This window comes from Peromyscus californicus, unplaced genomic scaffold, assembly GCF_007827085.1.
Source record: "Peromyscus californicus insignis strain IS unplaced genomic scaffold, ASM782708v3 Scaffold_6__1_contigs__length_162567912, whole genome shotgun sequence".
NCBI lineage: Eukaryota > Metazoa > Chordata > Mammalia > Rodentia > Cricetidae > Peromyscus > Peromyscus californicus.
This window is the reverse complement of record NW_026294584.1, coordinates 98,602,444-98,618,001: the sequence shown is the minus strand read 5'-3', so window position 1 is coordinate 98,618,001 and position 15,558 is coordinate 98,602,444. Positions and strand designations below refer to the sequence as shown.

Genomic DNA, 15,558 nt, shown 5'->3' with positions numbered 1-15,558 from the left:
TTTTTGGTTGTCCACTGACTACATCTGGAATGAACTAGAATCCCCAAATGGCTGACCATACCATTGAGGGAATTTTTGCTTAATTGGATCATTTGAAGTCATAACACTTATAATCCAGATCTTTTGAGTTGGGAATATTCACCTCTAATTAGACCACCCTTTCTGCTTGGAAGCCTATATAAAGGCATTTAAGAACATGCTAGTTTTACCCTAAAATTCTCTTATATTCAGGCAAAAAGTATTTGCTCAAGTCATACTTGGTGTTTTAAATTTAAAACAGCAAATAGAGTCTGAAGTGCTGTGGGCTCTTGTAAAATAAAAAAAAATAAGTAATTTCTTACTTCAAGAGAGAAGAACCACGGCACAGTCACAAATCCAAGCCAAACCAAACTCCAGCTCTGTAAACAACACAATGTCCAATGTCTGGGATCCACTCATGATCACTGGGCTCCTCCAAGGGCTTGGGTCACTTCTCCAGCTCTGCCCTCTGCAGCACACACAGCTGTCTTCCTGTTCAGACAGGCTCCACTCTGCCACTGCTGATGTTCTTAGTGGTCATGCCATGGTACCGGCATCTCCAAAATACTGGGGTCTTCTGCACCTGGGCCACCCCTTCGCCAATGGCCTCTCCTGGCCTCTCACAGTGCCAAGCCTCAGCTGTTCTCCGTGGCCCCTTCGTGCCTTCAAAACCAGTACCACCTGGGTGACTTAACACTACTACCAAGTTCAGCTGCCAGCATGAGGTACAACCTTGACTATCTGGAATAGTCTCTGTGCTCTCAGGAAACACTTCCCAGAAGGTTTCACCTCACTAATGTTGGTCTCTTCTTAATCACAGCTAATTTCTCAGTTCCAGCTGACCAGCATCAATTGTCCCAGGAACTCAAAGGTTTCTTTTCAGTAGTGCTGGTCTCTGGTTAATCGCGGCTGACTCTTCTGTCCCAGCTTACCAGATACCACAGATTTTTCACACAAAAGGCCCTGTAGAGCCTTTGCTTCCCTCTGCAACTCCACAGGCCAGGCCTCCATTGTCTGTGTTGCTCTCAACATTCTTATCTTCCAAGCTCCTCCTCCGGAACAGCACACTGAGCTCTCAACACTCGGTGGCCTTTCTAGCCCAAAGTCACAAAGTCTTTCCACAGTCCTCCCCAAAACAACATGGTCAGGTCTGTCAGATCAATACTCCACTATCCTGGTACCAACTTCTTTCTTAGGGTTACAATTGCTGCAGTGAAACACCGTGACCTAGGCAACTTGGGGAGGAAAGGGTTTATTTGGCTTACACTTCCACATCACTGTTCATCACTGAAGGAAGTCAGGACAGGAACTCAAACAGGGCAGGATCCTGGAGGCAGGAGCTGACACAGAGGCCTTGGAGGGGTCCTGCTTAATCACTTGCTTCCCATGGCTTGCTCAGCCTGCTTTCTTATAGAACCCAGGACCACCTGCCCAGTGGTGGCACCACCCACAGTGGGCTGGGCCCTCCCCCATCAATCACTAATTAAGAAAATGTCCGCTGTAGCCTGACCTTATTGAGACATTTTCTCAGTTGAGGCTTCCTCCTCTCCAGTGACTCTAGCTTCTGTCAAGTTGACATAAAACTAGCCAGTACACCTCCCAATCCTTCCTAAACAATCTACCAGTTGAGAACCAAACATTCAAGTGTATGAGCCTGTGGAACCATTCTCATTCAAACCACCACAGATGGCAGAGTGGTTAATAGTACACATTAAGGCACGAGGTTCCCACTTCCTGTGACTGAGGAAGTCACAGCCATCTTTGTCTAGCACGTAAAGATGTGTCCTATTGTCGTGTGCATTGTGCATATCCTGACAGAACCTGTAGTCCCGCCAGAGCAGAACTGTGCATTGCTTCCCTCTGATAGGTAAGACAGGTAGCAACTTGCCTGATTCCTTATGTGGTAAGCAACAGGGCTGGGATTGAACACTACCCCACACCCACACACTCACCCCCCAGGCATGGTTACCTCATCTGTTACATGAGCAACACTGATTTCATTGAGTATGTGTGGATTAAAGAGAACAATGCTGTTGAAGTTTAGGATGTGGCCTGTTCTGTATTAGGCTTCAAGAATCTTGCAGCTTTAAAATTCTATAATTTTTTTGTGTTGCAACAGTCTTTGAGGCCATAGGTTTTTGTTTGTTTGTTTGTTTTTCTTTTTGGTTTTTCGAGACAGGGTTTCTCTGTGTAGTTTTGGTGCCTGTCCTGGATCTCACTCTGTAGACCAGGCTGGCCTCGAATTCACAGAGATCTGCCTGGCTCTGCTTCCCGAGTGCTTTTATTAAAAGCAGGCGCCACCACCGCCCGCCTTGAGGCGATAGTTTTTAAATACAGCCCATAAGAATGGTGATCATATAAACAGCTGGACTCGAGTTACCTCAAGTCGGGCACATGGTACAGGAAGCTCCTGATTCTCTCTGGGTTAATCTTTGTTTTCTCTCTGCTAGATTGTCGACCCATTTCAGATACTTGTGGCCGCGAACAAAGCCGTTCATCTGCACAAACTGGGGAAAATGAAGACAAGAACTCTGTCTACTGAAATTATCTTCAACCTCTCCCCAAATAATAACGTAACGTGGTGCCTGACTTTATTTCCCTTGGCCTTGTCATCGTAGCATGCGCCTCCCTCACCTGGTGTAGTACTGGGAGCCAGATTCCTCCAAGCCAAAACCATTCCATAGAGAGGTCTAGACAGACATTTAGTACTGCTAATCATAGTACAGCTGTGGGGTCAGTTTCCTGGTTAGTCAGATTTTAAACTACATGAGGCTGGTATAACCTGCCCTGCCCAGGTGTTAAACGGACCCCTTGAGCATTTTTGCTTATGAAACTGGTAGAAACCCACATGATCAAATGTGAGGTGTAGAAATAGCTTGTGTCACTCTCCCTGTAAACTCCTAGAGATGGGATGTGTGTCTTGTTTATAGTCAGTACCAGGAACTTCCTGTGACCTGGTAGAGTGGTTGACACCTGCTCACTCACTCACCCGGGTTATAGAAAGAGTCATGGTTTGAAATCCTCATAGGAATGCTCCCCCAAACCCTGTGTGCGCGCGTGCGTGCGTGCGTGCGTGCGTGTGTGCGGTGTGTGTGTGCGTGTGTGTATATTTGGGTGTGTGTTATGCATATTCATGTGTGGGAGTATGGGTGCCTGAGTGCCACAGTGTGCTTGTGAAGGTCTAGAGGATGACCTCAAGTGTTGATCCAGACAAGGTCTCTGGTATTTTTTGCCACTGTGTACATCTGGCCTTCAAGCTCCTTGGATTCTTCTGTCCCCACCTCCTACCCTCCTGTGGAGCACTGGGGTTACAGACAATTGCTGTTGGGTCTGGCTTTACATGGGTGCTAGGGATTTGAACCAAGACCCTCACACTTGTGTGGCAAGTGCTTTACCCACTAAGCCATCTCCCCAGGCCAAGAGTGCTTTTTAAATGAAAGTATTGAGGTGATGGCATTCTGTGTGTGACATGTGAAAAAGATGTCTGAACTCTGCTGATGAAGTTTCAGTATTACTACTGCTGTTAATAACAACCAGGTACTAGTATTATCACAGGGAAAATTGGGAAGCCTATGGCAAGAATTAAACCACACTTGGTTGCAAAGATTATAAAATGCGGTCAGCATGGCAGCAGAACTCTCCATTAATAGAATCATTGGAAATATTTGAAGACGTCATTCCTGCTCAAGACGCAGCTGTAGGGGCAGAAGAGACAAATGTGTTCTTGAGAAGCAGATGAATGAGGCAAAGGTTAAGACGTCCGAAGATAAATGACAACAGGAATACAAACTATGGTCAGGAAGGTCAGGTGGAGATAGAGGCGGGTGTTTATGTGCAGAGCCGAGCAGTCAGGCTTGATCCGGAGGAGCGAAGTGCCGCTGTAAGGAGAGGCAGCAATGGGTGCTGGAAAGGGATCGGTGAAGGGAGAGTACGCTGTGGGAAACAGGGAGGCTGACTGAGCAGGCCTGCAGCTAGTCCAGACCGAAGACGCTGGCTCATTTCCCTTCGGTTTTTTTATCTTAGATTTCAGAGGCTTTGAAGAAATTCGGTACCTCAGAAAGTGACACTTCTGTTCTGATCGTTTACATTGAAGAGGGAGGAAAACAGATACACCAAGAACACCTGGTATCTCAAGTGGAAGGCCAGCAGGTGCCTTTGGAAAGCCTTCCAGAAATAACAAAGCTCGCAGAAGTCAAAAAGGTGTGTAGTACGCATTTGTAAGAGTTCAGTAGATGAATTACCCTGATGCTGTGTGCTCGTACTGTTAGGAATGATGAAGTAGTCTTTTAACTTTCTAGTTAGCATACGAGATAATGGCATTCATTACATTTCATATTACTGCTTTTACTCATATCTGCCTCCTCTCTCATTCCCAATACCTTTTAAACTTTTAAGAAATAGTGTGGGGGGGGGGACTAGAGAGACGACTCAGCAGTTAAGAGCACTTGCTGTTCTTCCAGAGGACCTGGGTCTGATTCCCAGCATGCTCCTAACTATCTGGAACTCCAGTTCCCGGGGGTCCAGTGCCCTTTTCTGGCCTTCATGGGAACTGCTCACATGTAGTACACATACACAGAGGCAAACAAGTAAAATACAAGTAAAATAAAGAGAGGTTTAGAAATACTAAAATAATTTTACAGACACTTGGAAAATATGTGTAAATTAAAGAACTGGGATGTACAAGTTTGTGTGGAATGTAATTCAGAATGGAGTCATTGAGAATTGTAAGAAAGGGGATCTCTTCCAATATTCAGTGACTGTATGAAGTTAATATCTAGATGTGAACTCTTAAAATTGATACAAATGTGATTTGTATGTTCAGGAAATTTGTTTTTTCATATCAATAACCACACTTAAAAAGGATATTTGACATGAGTGACAAATTACCACCTCCTTTGAACACTTTAAACATATTTGTGATTTCAAATCATTAATGCCATAATAACATGATAATGCCATATGTAAATGTGTCTATAATCACAGTGCAGGGACATGTCAGCACTCACAGATTGTCATTCACTTTTACAGATATATAAACTGTCATCACAAGAAGAGAGTATTGGGACGTTATTGGATGGTATCATTTGTAGAATGTCAACCAAGGATGTTTTATAAGTTGCCTAAAGTATCAACAGAAAATCTCCAAGTTAATCACTAGCTGTTCTTTCCTGGTTATAAAATTAACATTCTCATCGCTGGAAAAGGGAAAAGAAACTACCACCAGCTCTGCTTTCTTTTCACTTCTTAAAGACACCCGTCTCTGGGTTTGCCACTGTCTCCTTGTCTTCTCTTTGTTTCAGTACGTTTTATTTTTCTATACAGTTGGAATAAAAAGTTCAAGCACCCAGTGAAGGCTATAGTGTTCAAGGCTCTTCCTCAGTAATTCATCCATCCGTTTGCATCTCACCTGGTACTGCTGGCTTTTCCACATTGCCCTTCTAAGCATCTGGATCCTTAGTATTTTAAGTATAAGAATTCTCTAACTCTAAACCTGGTATGGCGACTCACTCCTACAGCCCAGGTACTCGGGCAGCTGAGGCAAGAGAAAGCCACAAGTTTGAGGTCAGCCAGAGATATGCAACAAGTTCCAGATCAGCCTAAAGTACCATGTCAAATCCTATCTCAATAAATAAATAATAATTCAGTTACTTCTCATAGCAGCCTTGTTAGGTGGGTATGTCTTTGTGCCCACTTTACACACAAGGCAACTAAAAGTGGATCAGTATTAACTAACTCTCTCAGGGTCCTGTAACTAGTATAAAACCATATTCGATGGTTTCATTTTTTTTCTCACTTTATTTTGTATTTTGATTGTATCAGTCAAGATAGGCCTGGTCAAGGGTCAGCAAAGCTCTGTGAAGAGCCAGAGAGGTGCTGTGCTCCTCGAAGGCTGTCTGGCTTCTGCTACAGTTACTCAACACCACCTTTGCAGTCTGAAAGCTGCCACAGAAGACACATACATAGTGAGCGGCCTCTGTCCGGTAAACCTCGACTCGAACAAGTTGTGTGTGGTGCTGGAGTGGAGGCTGTGGTCTGTGGACTTGGGGTTAGTTAGGCCGCAGTGACAGCCAGTCCCTAAAGCTCACTAGCTCAGTACAGCAGAAGCAGCTGTTATCTTCATGGCAGTGGGGGTCAGAGGAAAAACCCACAGCAGTGCTGGCGGAGCCTGTCTGCTGGAGACCTCTCAGCCTGGCCTTTTAGGTTATTACACAGCTGGGCAGGAGTGCCAGGAACAGCATAGTAGCTTAAAAGCACACACGTGGAAGTGACAGATACTGTTCACCTCATTTCATTCAAAGAACTTCGGAAATGGTGAGTCCGTGTCCTTCCCACATGCACAGCCAGTCCCACCCCTTTGGTCCCCTCTAGAGCTCCTAGTCTGTAAAGCCATGGTGCCCTCTCATATATGCAGTTCTGGAGTTGTTCTCTAGGTTCTCCGTACCCAGAATCCCCTTCTGAGTCACAGCTGAGTACTCTGGGGGACAGAGGATGATGCAGAGCAAGTGACACTTGCCCAAGATTGTCACAAAGGAAAAAAGTCTTCATTCCTCGTCCAAGTATTATGGAGAGATGCTGCATGGTCTCAGCATCCCTGCCTCATATGGGCTGTCACAAGGGACCACATTGAGTGTACAGCTGGAACTTCAGCTCAAGGGAGTGCAGACCCCTCAAGTGGATACTGGTGGACTTTGGGTTATGGAGAAGGTCTCCCAGAAGCCCACGGAGGCCGTTCTAGGTGAGGATGGACAGAAACTATACTGTAGTGACCATCAAGGCTGGGGTCAATGAGAACCACGTAGCAAGGAGTGAGGCATATAATCCCAGTAATCAAGTCACCCGTGTTTGGAATGGCATAGCAAGGCGTCTTTGTGTAGTTGAAATTGGTCCATAACAAGGTTTGTCAGCATGCCAGGGCAAGGCTTGGCTTGGTTGGCCCCTCTGGAGTTAGGCTGTATCAGAGGTCATGTCACAATGAAACAGGACCCCCAATATTGTCCAAATGTCACAAATTACTGGCTCAGGGGTGCCTGGAGCTCTCTGATCAGCAATCTGTAGCCTAGGTTGGGAGACAGCAAGATAGCCCACATCTCTAATAATACCCACTGTTACAGATGAACTAGCTGGAAAAGGGGGACAGCCAAGCACAGAGCCACATCCCATCACAGCCTTGTATCAGAGGTTTACAAGATGCACAATCAGGCACAAAGCACCTGAACTTCTGGAGTCCCCGAGCCTTTGAAGTCAGGCTGGGTTCAGCCTAGATTCCAGGAGTACCAGCTGTAGGGTGCTCCCATCCCCATATCCTCTTAGAAAGGCAGAGCTATATACTTGGCCTCCTTAGAGTGGTGCTGGCATGTGAGACGGCCCACAACAATAGCCACAACAAGCCTGGCCACCATGAAGTGTCAGTTATATCCACTTCTTCCCCATAGAATCAGTCCTCACTCCATCCTAGTCGACTTCCTGCCCTGCTATGACAAAAAGTAACTGTTGATCATTCTCTTAGTTCCACACCCAGCTTCTGGTCTGTGACCCTACAGAGCTTGTAAGCACAAAAATACATTTGTCCCCCCGTCTGGCATGTTCTGCAGGTAACACCTGCAGTGCTTGGAAAAGCCTGTTTGTTTTTGCTTTGCCTTAGCTTTGGCTGCTCTGCCAATCTCTTGAGCCTTGCCCAGCTGGCCTGCTGGAACAGGACAGTACATAGATATTTGGCACTTCGGGCAACTTAGGTGCTCCCACATGTGTCCTGAGGCTAGGTGAGCTGCTCCCTCCAGCAGAAACTTGTGGTCCACAAACTCAAAAGTGAAATACATGCAGTAGTATTTTGCATTGTTCCTAGTGCAACAGTAATATGGGGCTCAGTAAATAAATCACAGGCAGCCCAGAAACCTAGAGTGTAGCAGAACCCCCAAACCCCCACCTCAGCCATCACATGCATTAGAATCTGGTGTGCACCAGCAAGGAGCTTTTATTGTTCATCACACTGACATGACAAGGTTCACTAGTTCCTCTAGAGAGGAGCAGGACTGCTTGCTGCACAGGAGCATAAGTCCCAGCTCCACTTCCTAGGCAGAAGGGAGGGAATACTTTAATTGAATTGTAGGAACATCCACTAACCTCCAGAACATACTCATGAAATACTGGCCTGTCCTCTGGAAGCCCATGCTCAGGTAGAGGGTCTTACCACCTTTCTGTATGGTACTGGTGTCAAGGACAACGTCACTGTAGCCCTGGTCCCGTGCAAACTGGAGGAGAGTTCTGACCAGTGCTTTCGCTATCCCCTGTCCTCGGTGCTGTGAGGACACAGACAGGTGAAGGAGCTCCAGCTGCTTCCTTCCAAACGGGGGATTCTTGACTGGCAGACAACCCACTATGCCTACCACCTGACCACTAGACTCAGCCACCCAGAAGCAGGAGCCACGTGCATTCAGGTAGGACTTGGTGATGTCAGCCATGTCTGTGTGCAAACACTTGGCCACATATTCCTTCCAAGGCTGTCTGGCAAGGAGCTGCAGGAGTAGGAACAGAAAGAAGATGCACATAATAGCCAGCAGCCAGGAGCCAGACACCAGGACCATGGCAAGCGGCACCCCAAGTAAGAGCAGGAGGGTTCGGGGCAGCGTCAGCATGTGGCGGAAGGTGGTGGGGATATGCTCCTCCATGCCCTTTGTGAACACATCCAGGACACTTTTATGGTCACTGTCCTGGTACTGGCGGATGTGATAAGGAGCCATGGGAGACTTCTTTCTGGGTCTCAAATCTTGGCATCCAGGAGAGACAGCTACACCTGCATGCACACCTTCCCTGAGTCCTGCAGAAGAGAGAAGCCATGTGAGTCCCCTGACCTTCCCTCCCAACCTCCCAGGACCCATGTAGGCCCTGTTCAAGAACATGTCTTTCTGCTGTCACCAGAGAAGAAGCAGACACTAATAGTGGGAGAATGTCTGTCCAGCAACACCGGACTACATCCCTCTTCACCCTACTAGAAGCCTTCTGCATCCCTGGGTACATAAACACAGCACAGTGCTGCAGATGGACCCCATGTACCCATGTGTTCACTGTCTGTGGTCTATACATTGCAGGCATTCTGTTTCCAAGTGTGTATTCCTGAAAGATCTCCTTCCCAAGGATTATAAAAGTCTGCATTACAGAGTTGGTAAAACAAAACCACCCTTCCCTACAAGCCCTCATCCTGGAACCCCCAGGTAGGTTCTAGGACTCCAGGCCCACGCTGAGACTCTCCCCAGAGTGCTGCACTTACCTGCTACTACACAACCAAGAATGTCCAGAATGGCATCAGCCTCTGGTGGCATGCAATAGAGATAGTCTAGGTCTGCCTAACAACTGGTGAGCCGACCTCAGTTGGCATCTTGTTGGCCGGCTCTTGGATATTTGTTAATCATAAAGCCCAGGGTCACAGAGCTGACCGGTGATAGCAGGGAGGTCACCTCCATTCACCTTCTGAACTCTGGGTTAATGATTTGTAGAGCAAAGTAGGGTGTGGATGCCCAACAGTTTCCACCCTCATGGAAGGCCTGCCACCCTGCTTGCTATTCCCTTCAGGCTGCAGCTTCTCTCTGCCCTCTCTGAAGGTCAGCCTGGTCCTGCACGTAACTACTTGGAGCAGCCCACACACACACTGGGCTCACAGCAACAAGGTCCGTATAGCTGGACTTTTCTCTGTCCATACTGTGCCTGGTCCTGATAAAATGAATCCTAGGGGTCCCCACATTGCACTCCTGACCCTCTTCCTCACCACCAGCCTTCAGTCAGCCATGGTGTCCTTTTCAGCCCCAGCTCTGCTGCCATCCAGATGGCAGGCCCTAGACAGGGGACAGCTGCATGAGCTCTGGGACCTGCTCAGAGCTTGCATACTATGCTTCCCACATGGGTTAGCTGAATTGTTGCTTCCCTAAGACAAGCGAGAGGGACACCTGTCTCTATAGACCATCCCTGTGGAAGGTGTCCTCTGCCTCCAACCCTGACCTGAAAGCCAGTGAGAGCTGTCCCCACTTCCCCCAGGCCCACAGGAGCCTAGCAAGCAGGCTCTCAGAGGTGGAGAGGAGGCTCTGGCAGGTTCTTACTTTAAGGAAGTTTTCAGGCCAGGGGAGAATGGGACACCCTCAGAGCTGTGACAAGGACCAGAGAAAATGCTGAGATGGCAGCATAGCAGTGAGGCTTCCCAGAAGGATGACCAGAGCCAACACCTCAGAAAAGGTTGGTCTTCTGAACAGTGGGGGGGGGGGGGGGGGGGGGGGGAAGAGAAGCAGGGATGCTCCTGAGACAGCCCTTGGGAAAAGAGGGTCCTTAGAGGAGCTCGTGGCTAACACCAGCAGGGACCTGGTTACACAGGACCCACAGCACAGTCAAGTAGTACAGATATCCTGTTCCAGATGCACGTGAGGCCGTGAGGATGCTGGGAAGCTAAGTGACAGGTGTAGTAGCCGAGGCATGTGGATGGTCCCCGCAAAACAGTGGTCCCCAGATGTGCAGGGAGCATGCTGCAGGAGCTTCTGGCCAACAACATATCTTGCAAGTTAAGTCAGTCCGGGCTTCCAAGAGGAACTCTGTCCCATAGCTGAGTTAGGCACAATGACAAGCACTTTGTTCCCTAATTGCTCAAAGGTCTTGTTTGTCCAAAACACTGTGGACCTAGTACCTTTATTGTTTGCAAGGGGAGCCTTGTTCAGTAAAGACTAAGGAGATATCAGCACTACCTGTGCGCCTAAGATTCATGTCCCCTGTCCATTATGACACAGGCCAGACAGTGAAATGTAGCACCTTGCGGTGCATTTAGTGCAGAAATGACAAGGGTCAGCACCACTCAGCTAGGGATAAGCAGGACAGCTTCCCAGACTTCAGCCTGCAGCAGAGCATCTGGGCTCACGTTTGACTTAGGGTACGACTCAGCAGAAAGCCCTGGATTCAGTCCCCAACACTGCCTTCCCCCCCCCCCCCCCAAAACAGCTGTGACGCTGATAGCAATGGAAAGGGCAGTGACAGGTTAAGTCATCTGAATGCAAACCACAGAAGCACAGCTGACTGCGGAGTTTTTCTTTATTTGAGCAGAACAGGGAGGATTTATTAAGCAAAAAAGGAAGTTCTCGGTCGCTGAAGGTGATCCAAAAATGCCAACTATTTTTTGTTCTAATTATTGGGTCTCTTGAAGGTTTCATCATGTAGTCCAGACTGTCCTGGAACTCACAGACTCTTGCCTCTCCCTCCCAAGGGCTTGGGATTAGAGGCACGCAGCACTAACTAGTGTTTTTAAAAACCTGCACAAAGAAAAAAAATATTGAAAAGAACAATACCAAAACGTTAAGTTTCATTTCTGATTTGCTGGAATTGTCTAAGGTTTTTAACAAAAGTGTGGGGGTGGGGTGGGGGGTGGGGAATGGTTTCTTGATACACATTCAATCTTCAGTCATGCTGTCAATGAGAGGGTACAGAACACTACCATCAACCTGGTGTTCCATGAGGATGTGGTCTCAGGGCACAGCTGTCTTCTGCACTGGGATTATTACTGTCCTCTTAAAGTATTTCCTGGTCTACATTCTGGTCACTGTACAGTGAGCAAACAAAATCTAAGAACTTTAAAACAGGGAGGGGAAACGTGTTTTGTTTTTTCATTTTTAACAATAAAGAACCCTTAGAATGCCTCGAGATAGTTTGCTCTTTAGTGTAACTCACTTAAGAAAGATACCTTACAACAGTCAGACAGAGCTCCCATTTCTCACCATGAAATTCATGTTGAAGTCTATCAGTATGAGATGTTTTAAACGCAGAGCCTTTACAAGGTAATTTGGACTTTGCCCTCATAAATGCACTAATCCCATAAAACAATTATCAAATTAATTGTTTATCTCCAAAGTGAGTCTGCTGTGGGATGGTCTGTATGTCAATTGTGTTGCTGATTGGTCAATAAATAAAACACTGATTGGCCAGTGGCTAGGCAGGAAGTATAGGCAGGACAAGGAGGAGAATAAAGCTGGGAAGTAGAAGGCTGAGTCAGAGAGACACTGCCAGCCGCCATGATGAGAAACAGCATGTGAAGATGCCAGTAAGCCACGAGCCACGTGGCAAGGTATAGATTTATAGAAATGGATTAATTTAAGCTGTAAGAACAGTCAGCAAGAAGCCTGCCACGGCCATACAGTTTGTAACCAATATAAGTGTCTGTGTTTACTTGGTCGGGTCTGAGCGGCTGTGGGACTGGCAGGTGAGAGAGATTTGTCCTGACTGTGGGCCAGGCAGGAAAACTTTAGCTACATGAGTCTGCTTTTAAAACTAATTTGGCAAGGTCTATCTTGCTACGTATCTCTTGCTAATTTGGTCCCAGGATCTCAGGCCAAAATCTCTAACCAAAATAAGCCATTCAAACCAAACCAAACCACCTCCCTCTCTCCCTCTAGACACACACACACACACACACACACACACACACACACACACACACACACACACACACACCAAACACCTCACCCCATGAGGTGTTGTGGTATTAGCAACAGAAAGTGGTCTAAGGCAGATGCCTCTCACTGTTACAACACGGCCAGTGCCCATGTCCTGACTCTACCTCCAATTCTAATTCTGACTCACCCCTCATCAATAGCACCCCAAGATCATCCTCATGGAGGCCCTGCCCACCAGTAATGCAATTCCAACCTATCCTGATGGTCACAGGGTCCTTCAGGAGGAAGTCAGAGCTGAGGCTAAGAACCTAACTTTATGTCCCGGGGTCCCGCATGTAGCGTCTGGTCCCTGCCTGACTCCTCTCCCGCCACGATGGCTTGCCCTCGGCTTCCAGTGGCCGGGCCTCCCAACGGGGCGTCCCTGTCCTCGGGACTTCCTGCCTCGGTCCCTCCCGCCGAGGCCGCTGGCCCGGGTAGGGCCAGGGCGACTCTCTGACGCGCCTCCCTCCCAGCGCCGGGCCTCGCCGTGGCTGTGCGGTCCGCACGCGGTTCCTCCGTCATCAGCCCCCGGCACCGCCGGCAGGGGGCGCCCCGGCGCGCGCAACCGAGCGGCCTTCCGGCCCGAGCTGCGCTCCGGAGGCTTCATCGCTCTCCACCCGCGTCCCGGGAGGGCTCGCGACAAACGCTGGCGACGGGAGACGCACGCCATCGCCCACAAAACTGTGACCGCGCGGAAAGAGCTGTTGTTCGCGCCGGCGGAACTCACCATCAGTCTCGTGTCCGTCTCGGAAAACCGTCCCCTCGGAAACAACGCTCTCCACTTCCGGAAGTTCCCGATCTCCGCCCAAGTAGAGCGGATCATCATGAGTGTGTGTCCGTAGACTCGTCACCCGTGTTAGGGCAGCTTGTGGATGCGAATGCCAACCGAGTCTTGTCGGAACCTTCCTGTGGAAGGGATCCATGCCATGGGTGGAGGCTGGAAATTGAGGTCAGGTTTTGAGTCTACTAAAGGTTTATGTTGTGGCTTTCGAAAGATGTCCCCACTTTCTTCCTGTGATAAGAAAAGTATTAACCTAAAGGAAGTGAGCACACCTTTCCACTACTAGAGACCCCACTATGGGGCTCTTATTGCTTTGTGCTGTCCCAGCAGTCACTGGGAGCATCCCTGGATCCCAGAGCCCTTAGCGACTTGTTTCTGAGGACTTCCTGACCTGAAGTATGGTCTCTTTATTTAGAGTAGTTTAGGAAGGTGATGTGTAATCCCTGAGCCTACCAGCTAGACTAATCGTGTCATAATTTGTTTTCCATTTTCTTTGGTTGGAGTTTGTCTTCATGATTTTCTTAGCATGGAAGGTGTATAGTGATACGTGCAATCAAGACAAATGGAAAGGTGGGGGTGCTAGGCTGCTGGCATTATTCTCCTAATTAGGATAATGAAGAAAGCACATCAAAAGGGTCATTCTGAATCAGTGATTGGAAGGAGGTGGGGGAAGGAAGTCTTGCATGTATCTAGGAGAGCAGCACTTCAGGCCACAGTTTAAGAATTCCAGCTCTCAGGAGGCAAAGGCAGATGGACTCTGTGAGTTTGAGGCAGTCCGGTCTACAGAGCAAGTTCCAAGACAGCCAGGAATTCAGTGAAACCAGACATCCAGAGAAACCCATCTCAGAAAAGAAACAAAAACAAAACCAACAAACAGAGGGAAAAAATTCTGAGACAGAAAACTGGCTTGCAGGCTTACATACAGTGGTGTGTGTGTGTGTGTGTGTGTGTGTGTGTGTGTGTGTGTGTGTGTGTGTGTGTAGGTAAGGAAAAAAGTAAAACCACCCATAAAAAAAGTCTCAACCTCAGTCATGGATGAAATCCAAATTCAAAATAAGCCACAGCCTCATATATTACAGGTCTATGTGTAAAATGGCACAAGCACTTCACAGTTCACTGCTTTAAAATCCCAAGTGAGCACTAGGATATAACTCAATTGCTAAGTGCTCGCCTTGCTAGTTGGAAAACTGAGTTGGAGCTCTAGAACCCACACTTTAAAAAAAAAAAAAGGCTGTGTGTGGTGTTGCATGCTTGTAATCCCAGCTCAAGGGAGGCAGAGACAGTGGCACCACCCAGCTCACTAGCCAGCCAGCCTAGCTTACTTGGTAAGTTCCAGATTTCGTCAAGACTTGTCTCAAAAAGTAGTAGATTGGACTGGGTGTCCACACCTTTAATCCCAGCACCCAGGAGGCAGAAGCAGGCAGATCTCTGAGTTTGGGGCCAGCCTGGTCTACAGAGCTAGTTCCAGGCCAGCTAGAGTTACATGGTGAGATGCTGTCTCAAACAACATGAAACAAAAGATGAATGGTTCCTGAGGAATGCTATTTGAAGTTGTCCTCTGGTTTCCATGTACATGCACAAAAACACACAAAGTGAAAACATTTCCCAAGCCAAAGCTTGTGTGAAGGAGGTTCACTGTGCATTGGTTACCAATTTGTACCAAGAATGTCCCCATACAATTACGAACAGGCAATGACGTGCCAGAGGCCTGAAATCTATTGTGAGCTGGCCTCCCAAGACTCAGGAGAGCTACCCAAAGTGGAAGAAATCTTGCCTACACTTGCCCCACTTCCACCACAGCTAAGGGAACCTAGAAAACACACCTTAGATTGTTACAATTGGTGTATATGGCAATATGATCCATTGGGCTAATATATTAAAGGGCCTTCTGTTACTAAGGAAGGCTGGACCTGGCATCCCAGGCTGTTACAGTACTGCTACATCTCCTGACAGGGATGAGCCCAATGATGTTGAATGACCAGGAGCCAGACATATGAAGAGTTCACACCGACTCCATTTACATAATACAAATTCATAATGCCACAATAGATCGGTAATTCTTTGGAAAAGGTCTGGGTGGAAAGGGGCTACAGATACGTTCTAATTTCATTGTGGCTTCATACATAGGTACATGTAAAAATATACCAAAACAATTTTAAATATGTATAGTGTATGCCAATTGTATCTTTAAAATTATTTCAAAAAACAGTGAGACAACACATCTTTTTTTTTTTAAATCAAAATTGCTAAAATTTGAGTTAGATAGCTCGGTCCATAAGGGGACGGAGAAGTGGGGACAGGTGG

The 15,558-nt window shown here is 47.6% G+C and overlaps 2 protein-coding genes across 8 annotated transcripts in view; one reads left to right on the top strand and one right to left on the bottom strand.

Annotated features, from left to right (window-relative positions):
• The window catches only part of Tprkb (TP53RK binding protein), a 31,828-nt gene extending 26,458 nt beyond the window's left edge, over positions 1 to 5,370 (top strand). For all 7 annotated transcript variants that reach the window (XM_052721923.1, XM_052721920.1, XM_052721918.1 and 4 more), the window contains 3 exons: positions 2,469 to 2,591; positions 4,042 to 4,218; positions 5,047 to 5,370. In XM_052721923.1, the coding sequence (XP_052577883.1) occupies positions 2,469 to 2,591; positions 4,042 to 4,218; positions 5,047 to 5,133 (387 nt within the window). In that variant the 3' untranslated portion in view covers positions 5,134 to 5,370. The remainder of the gene's footprint in view (positions 1 to 2,468; positions 2,592 to 4,041; positions 4,219 to 5,046) is intronic.
• Positions 5,371 to 7,955: 2,585 nt separating this feature from the next.
• Positions 7,956 to 14,150, bottom strand: LOC128099967 (probable N-acetyltransferase CML1). The gene is made up of 2 exons (XM_052721924.1): positions 13,201 to 14,150; positions 7,956 to 8,833 (listed from the first exon to the last, which is right to left on the bottom strand). The coding sequence occupies exons 1-2, from the start codon at positions 13,394 to 13,396 to the stop codon at positions 8,088 to 8,090; spliced, it is 942 nt and encodes a 313-aa protein (XP_052577884.1). The 5' UTR covers positions 13,397 to 14,150; the 3' UTR covers positions 7,956 to 8,087.
• Positions 14,151 to 15,558: the final 1,408 nt, after the last annotated feature.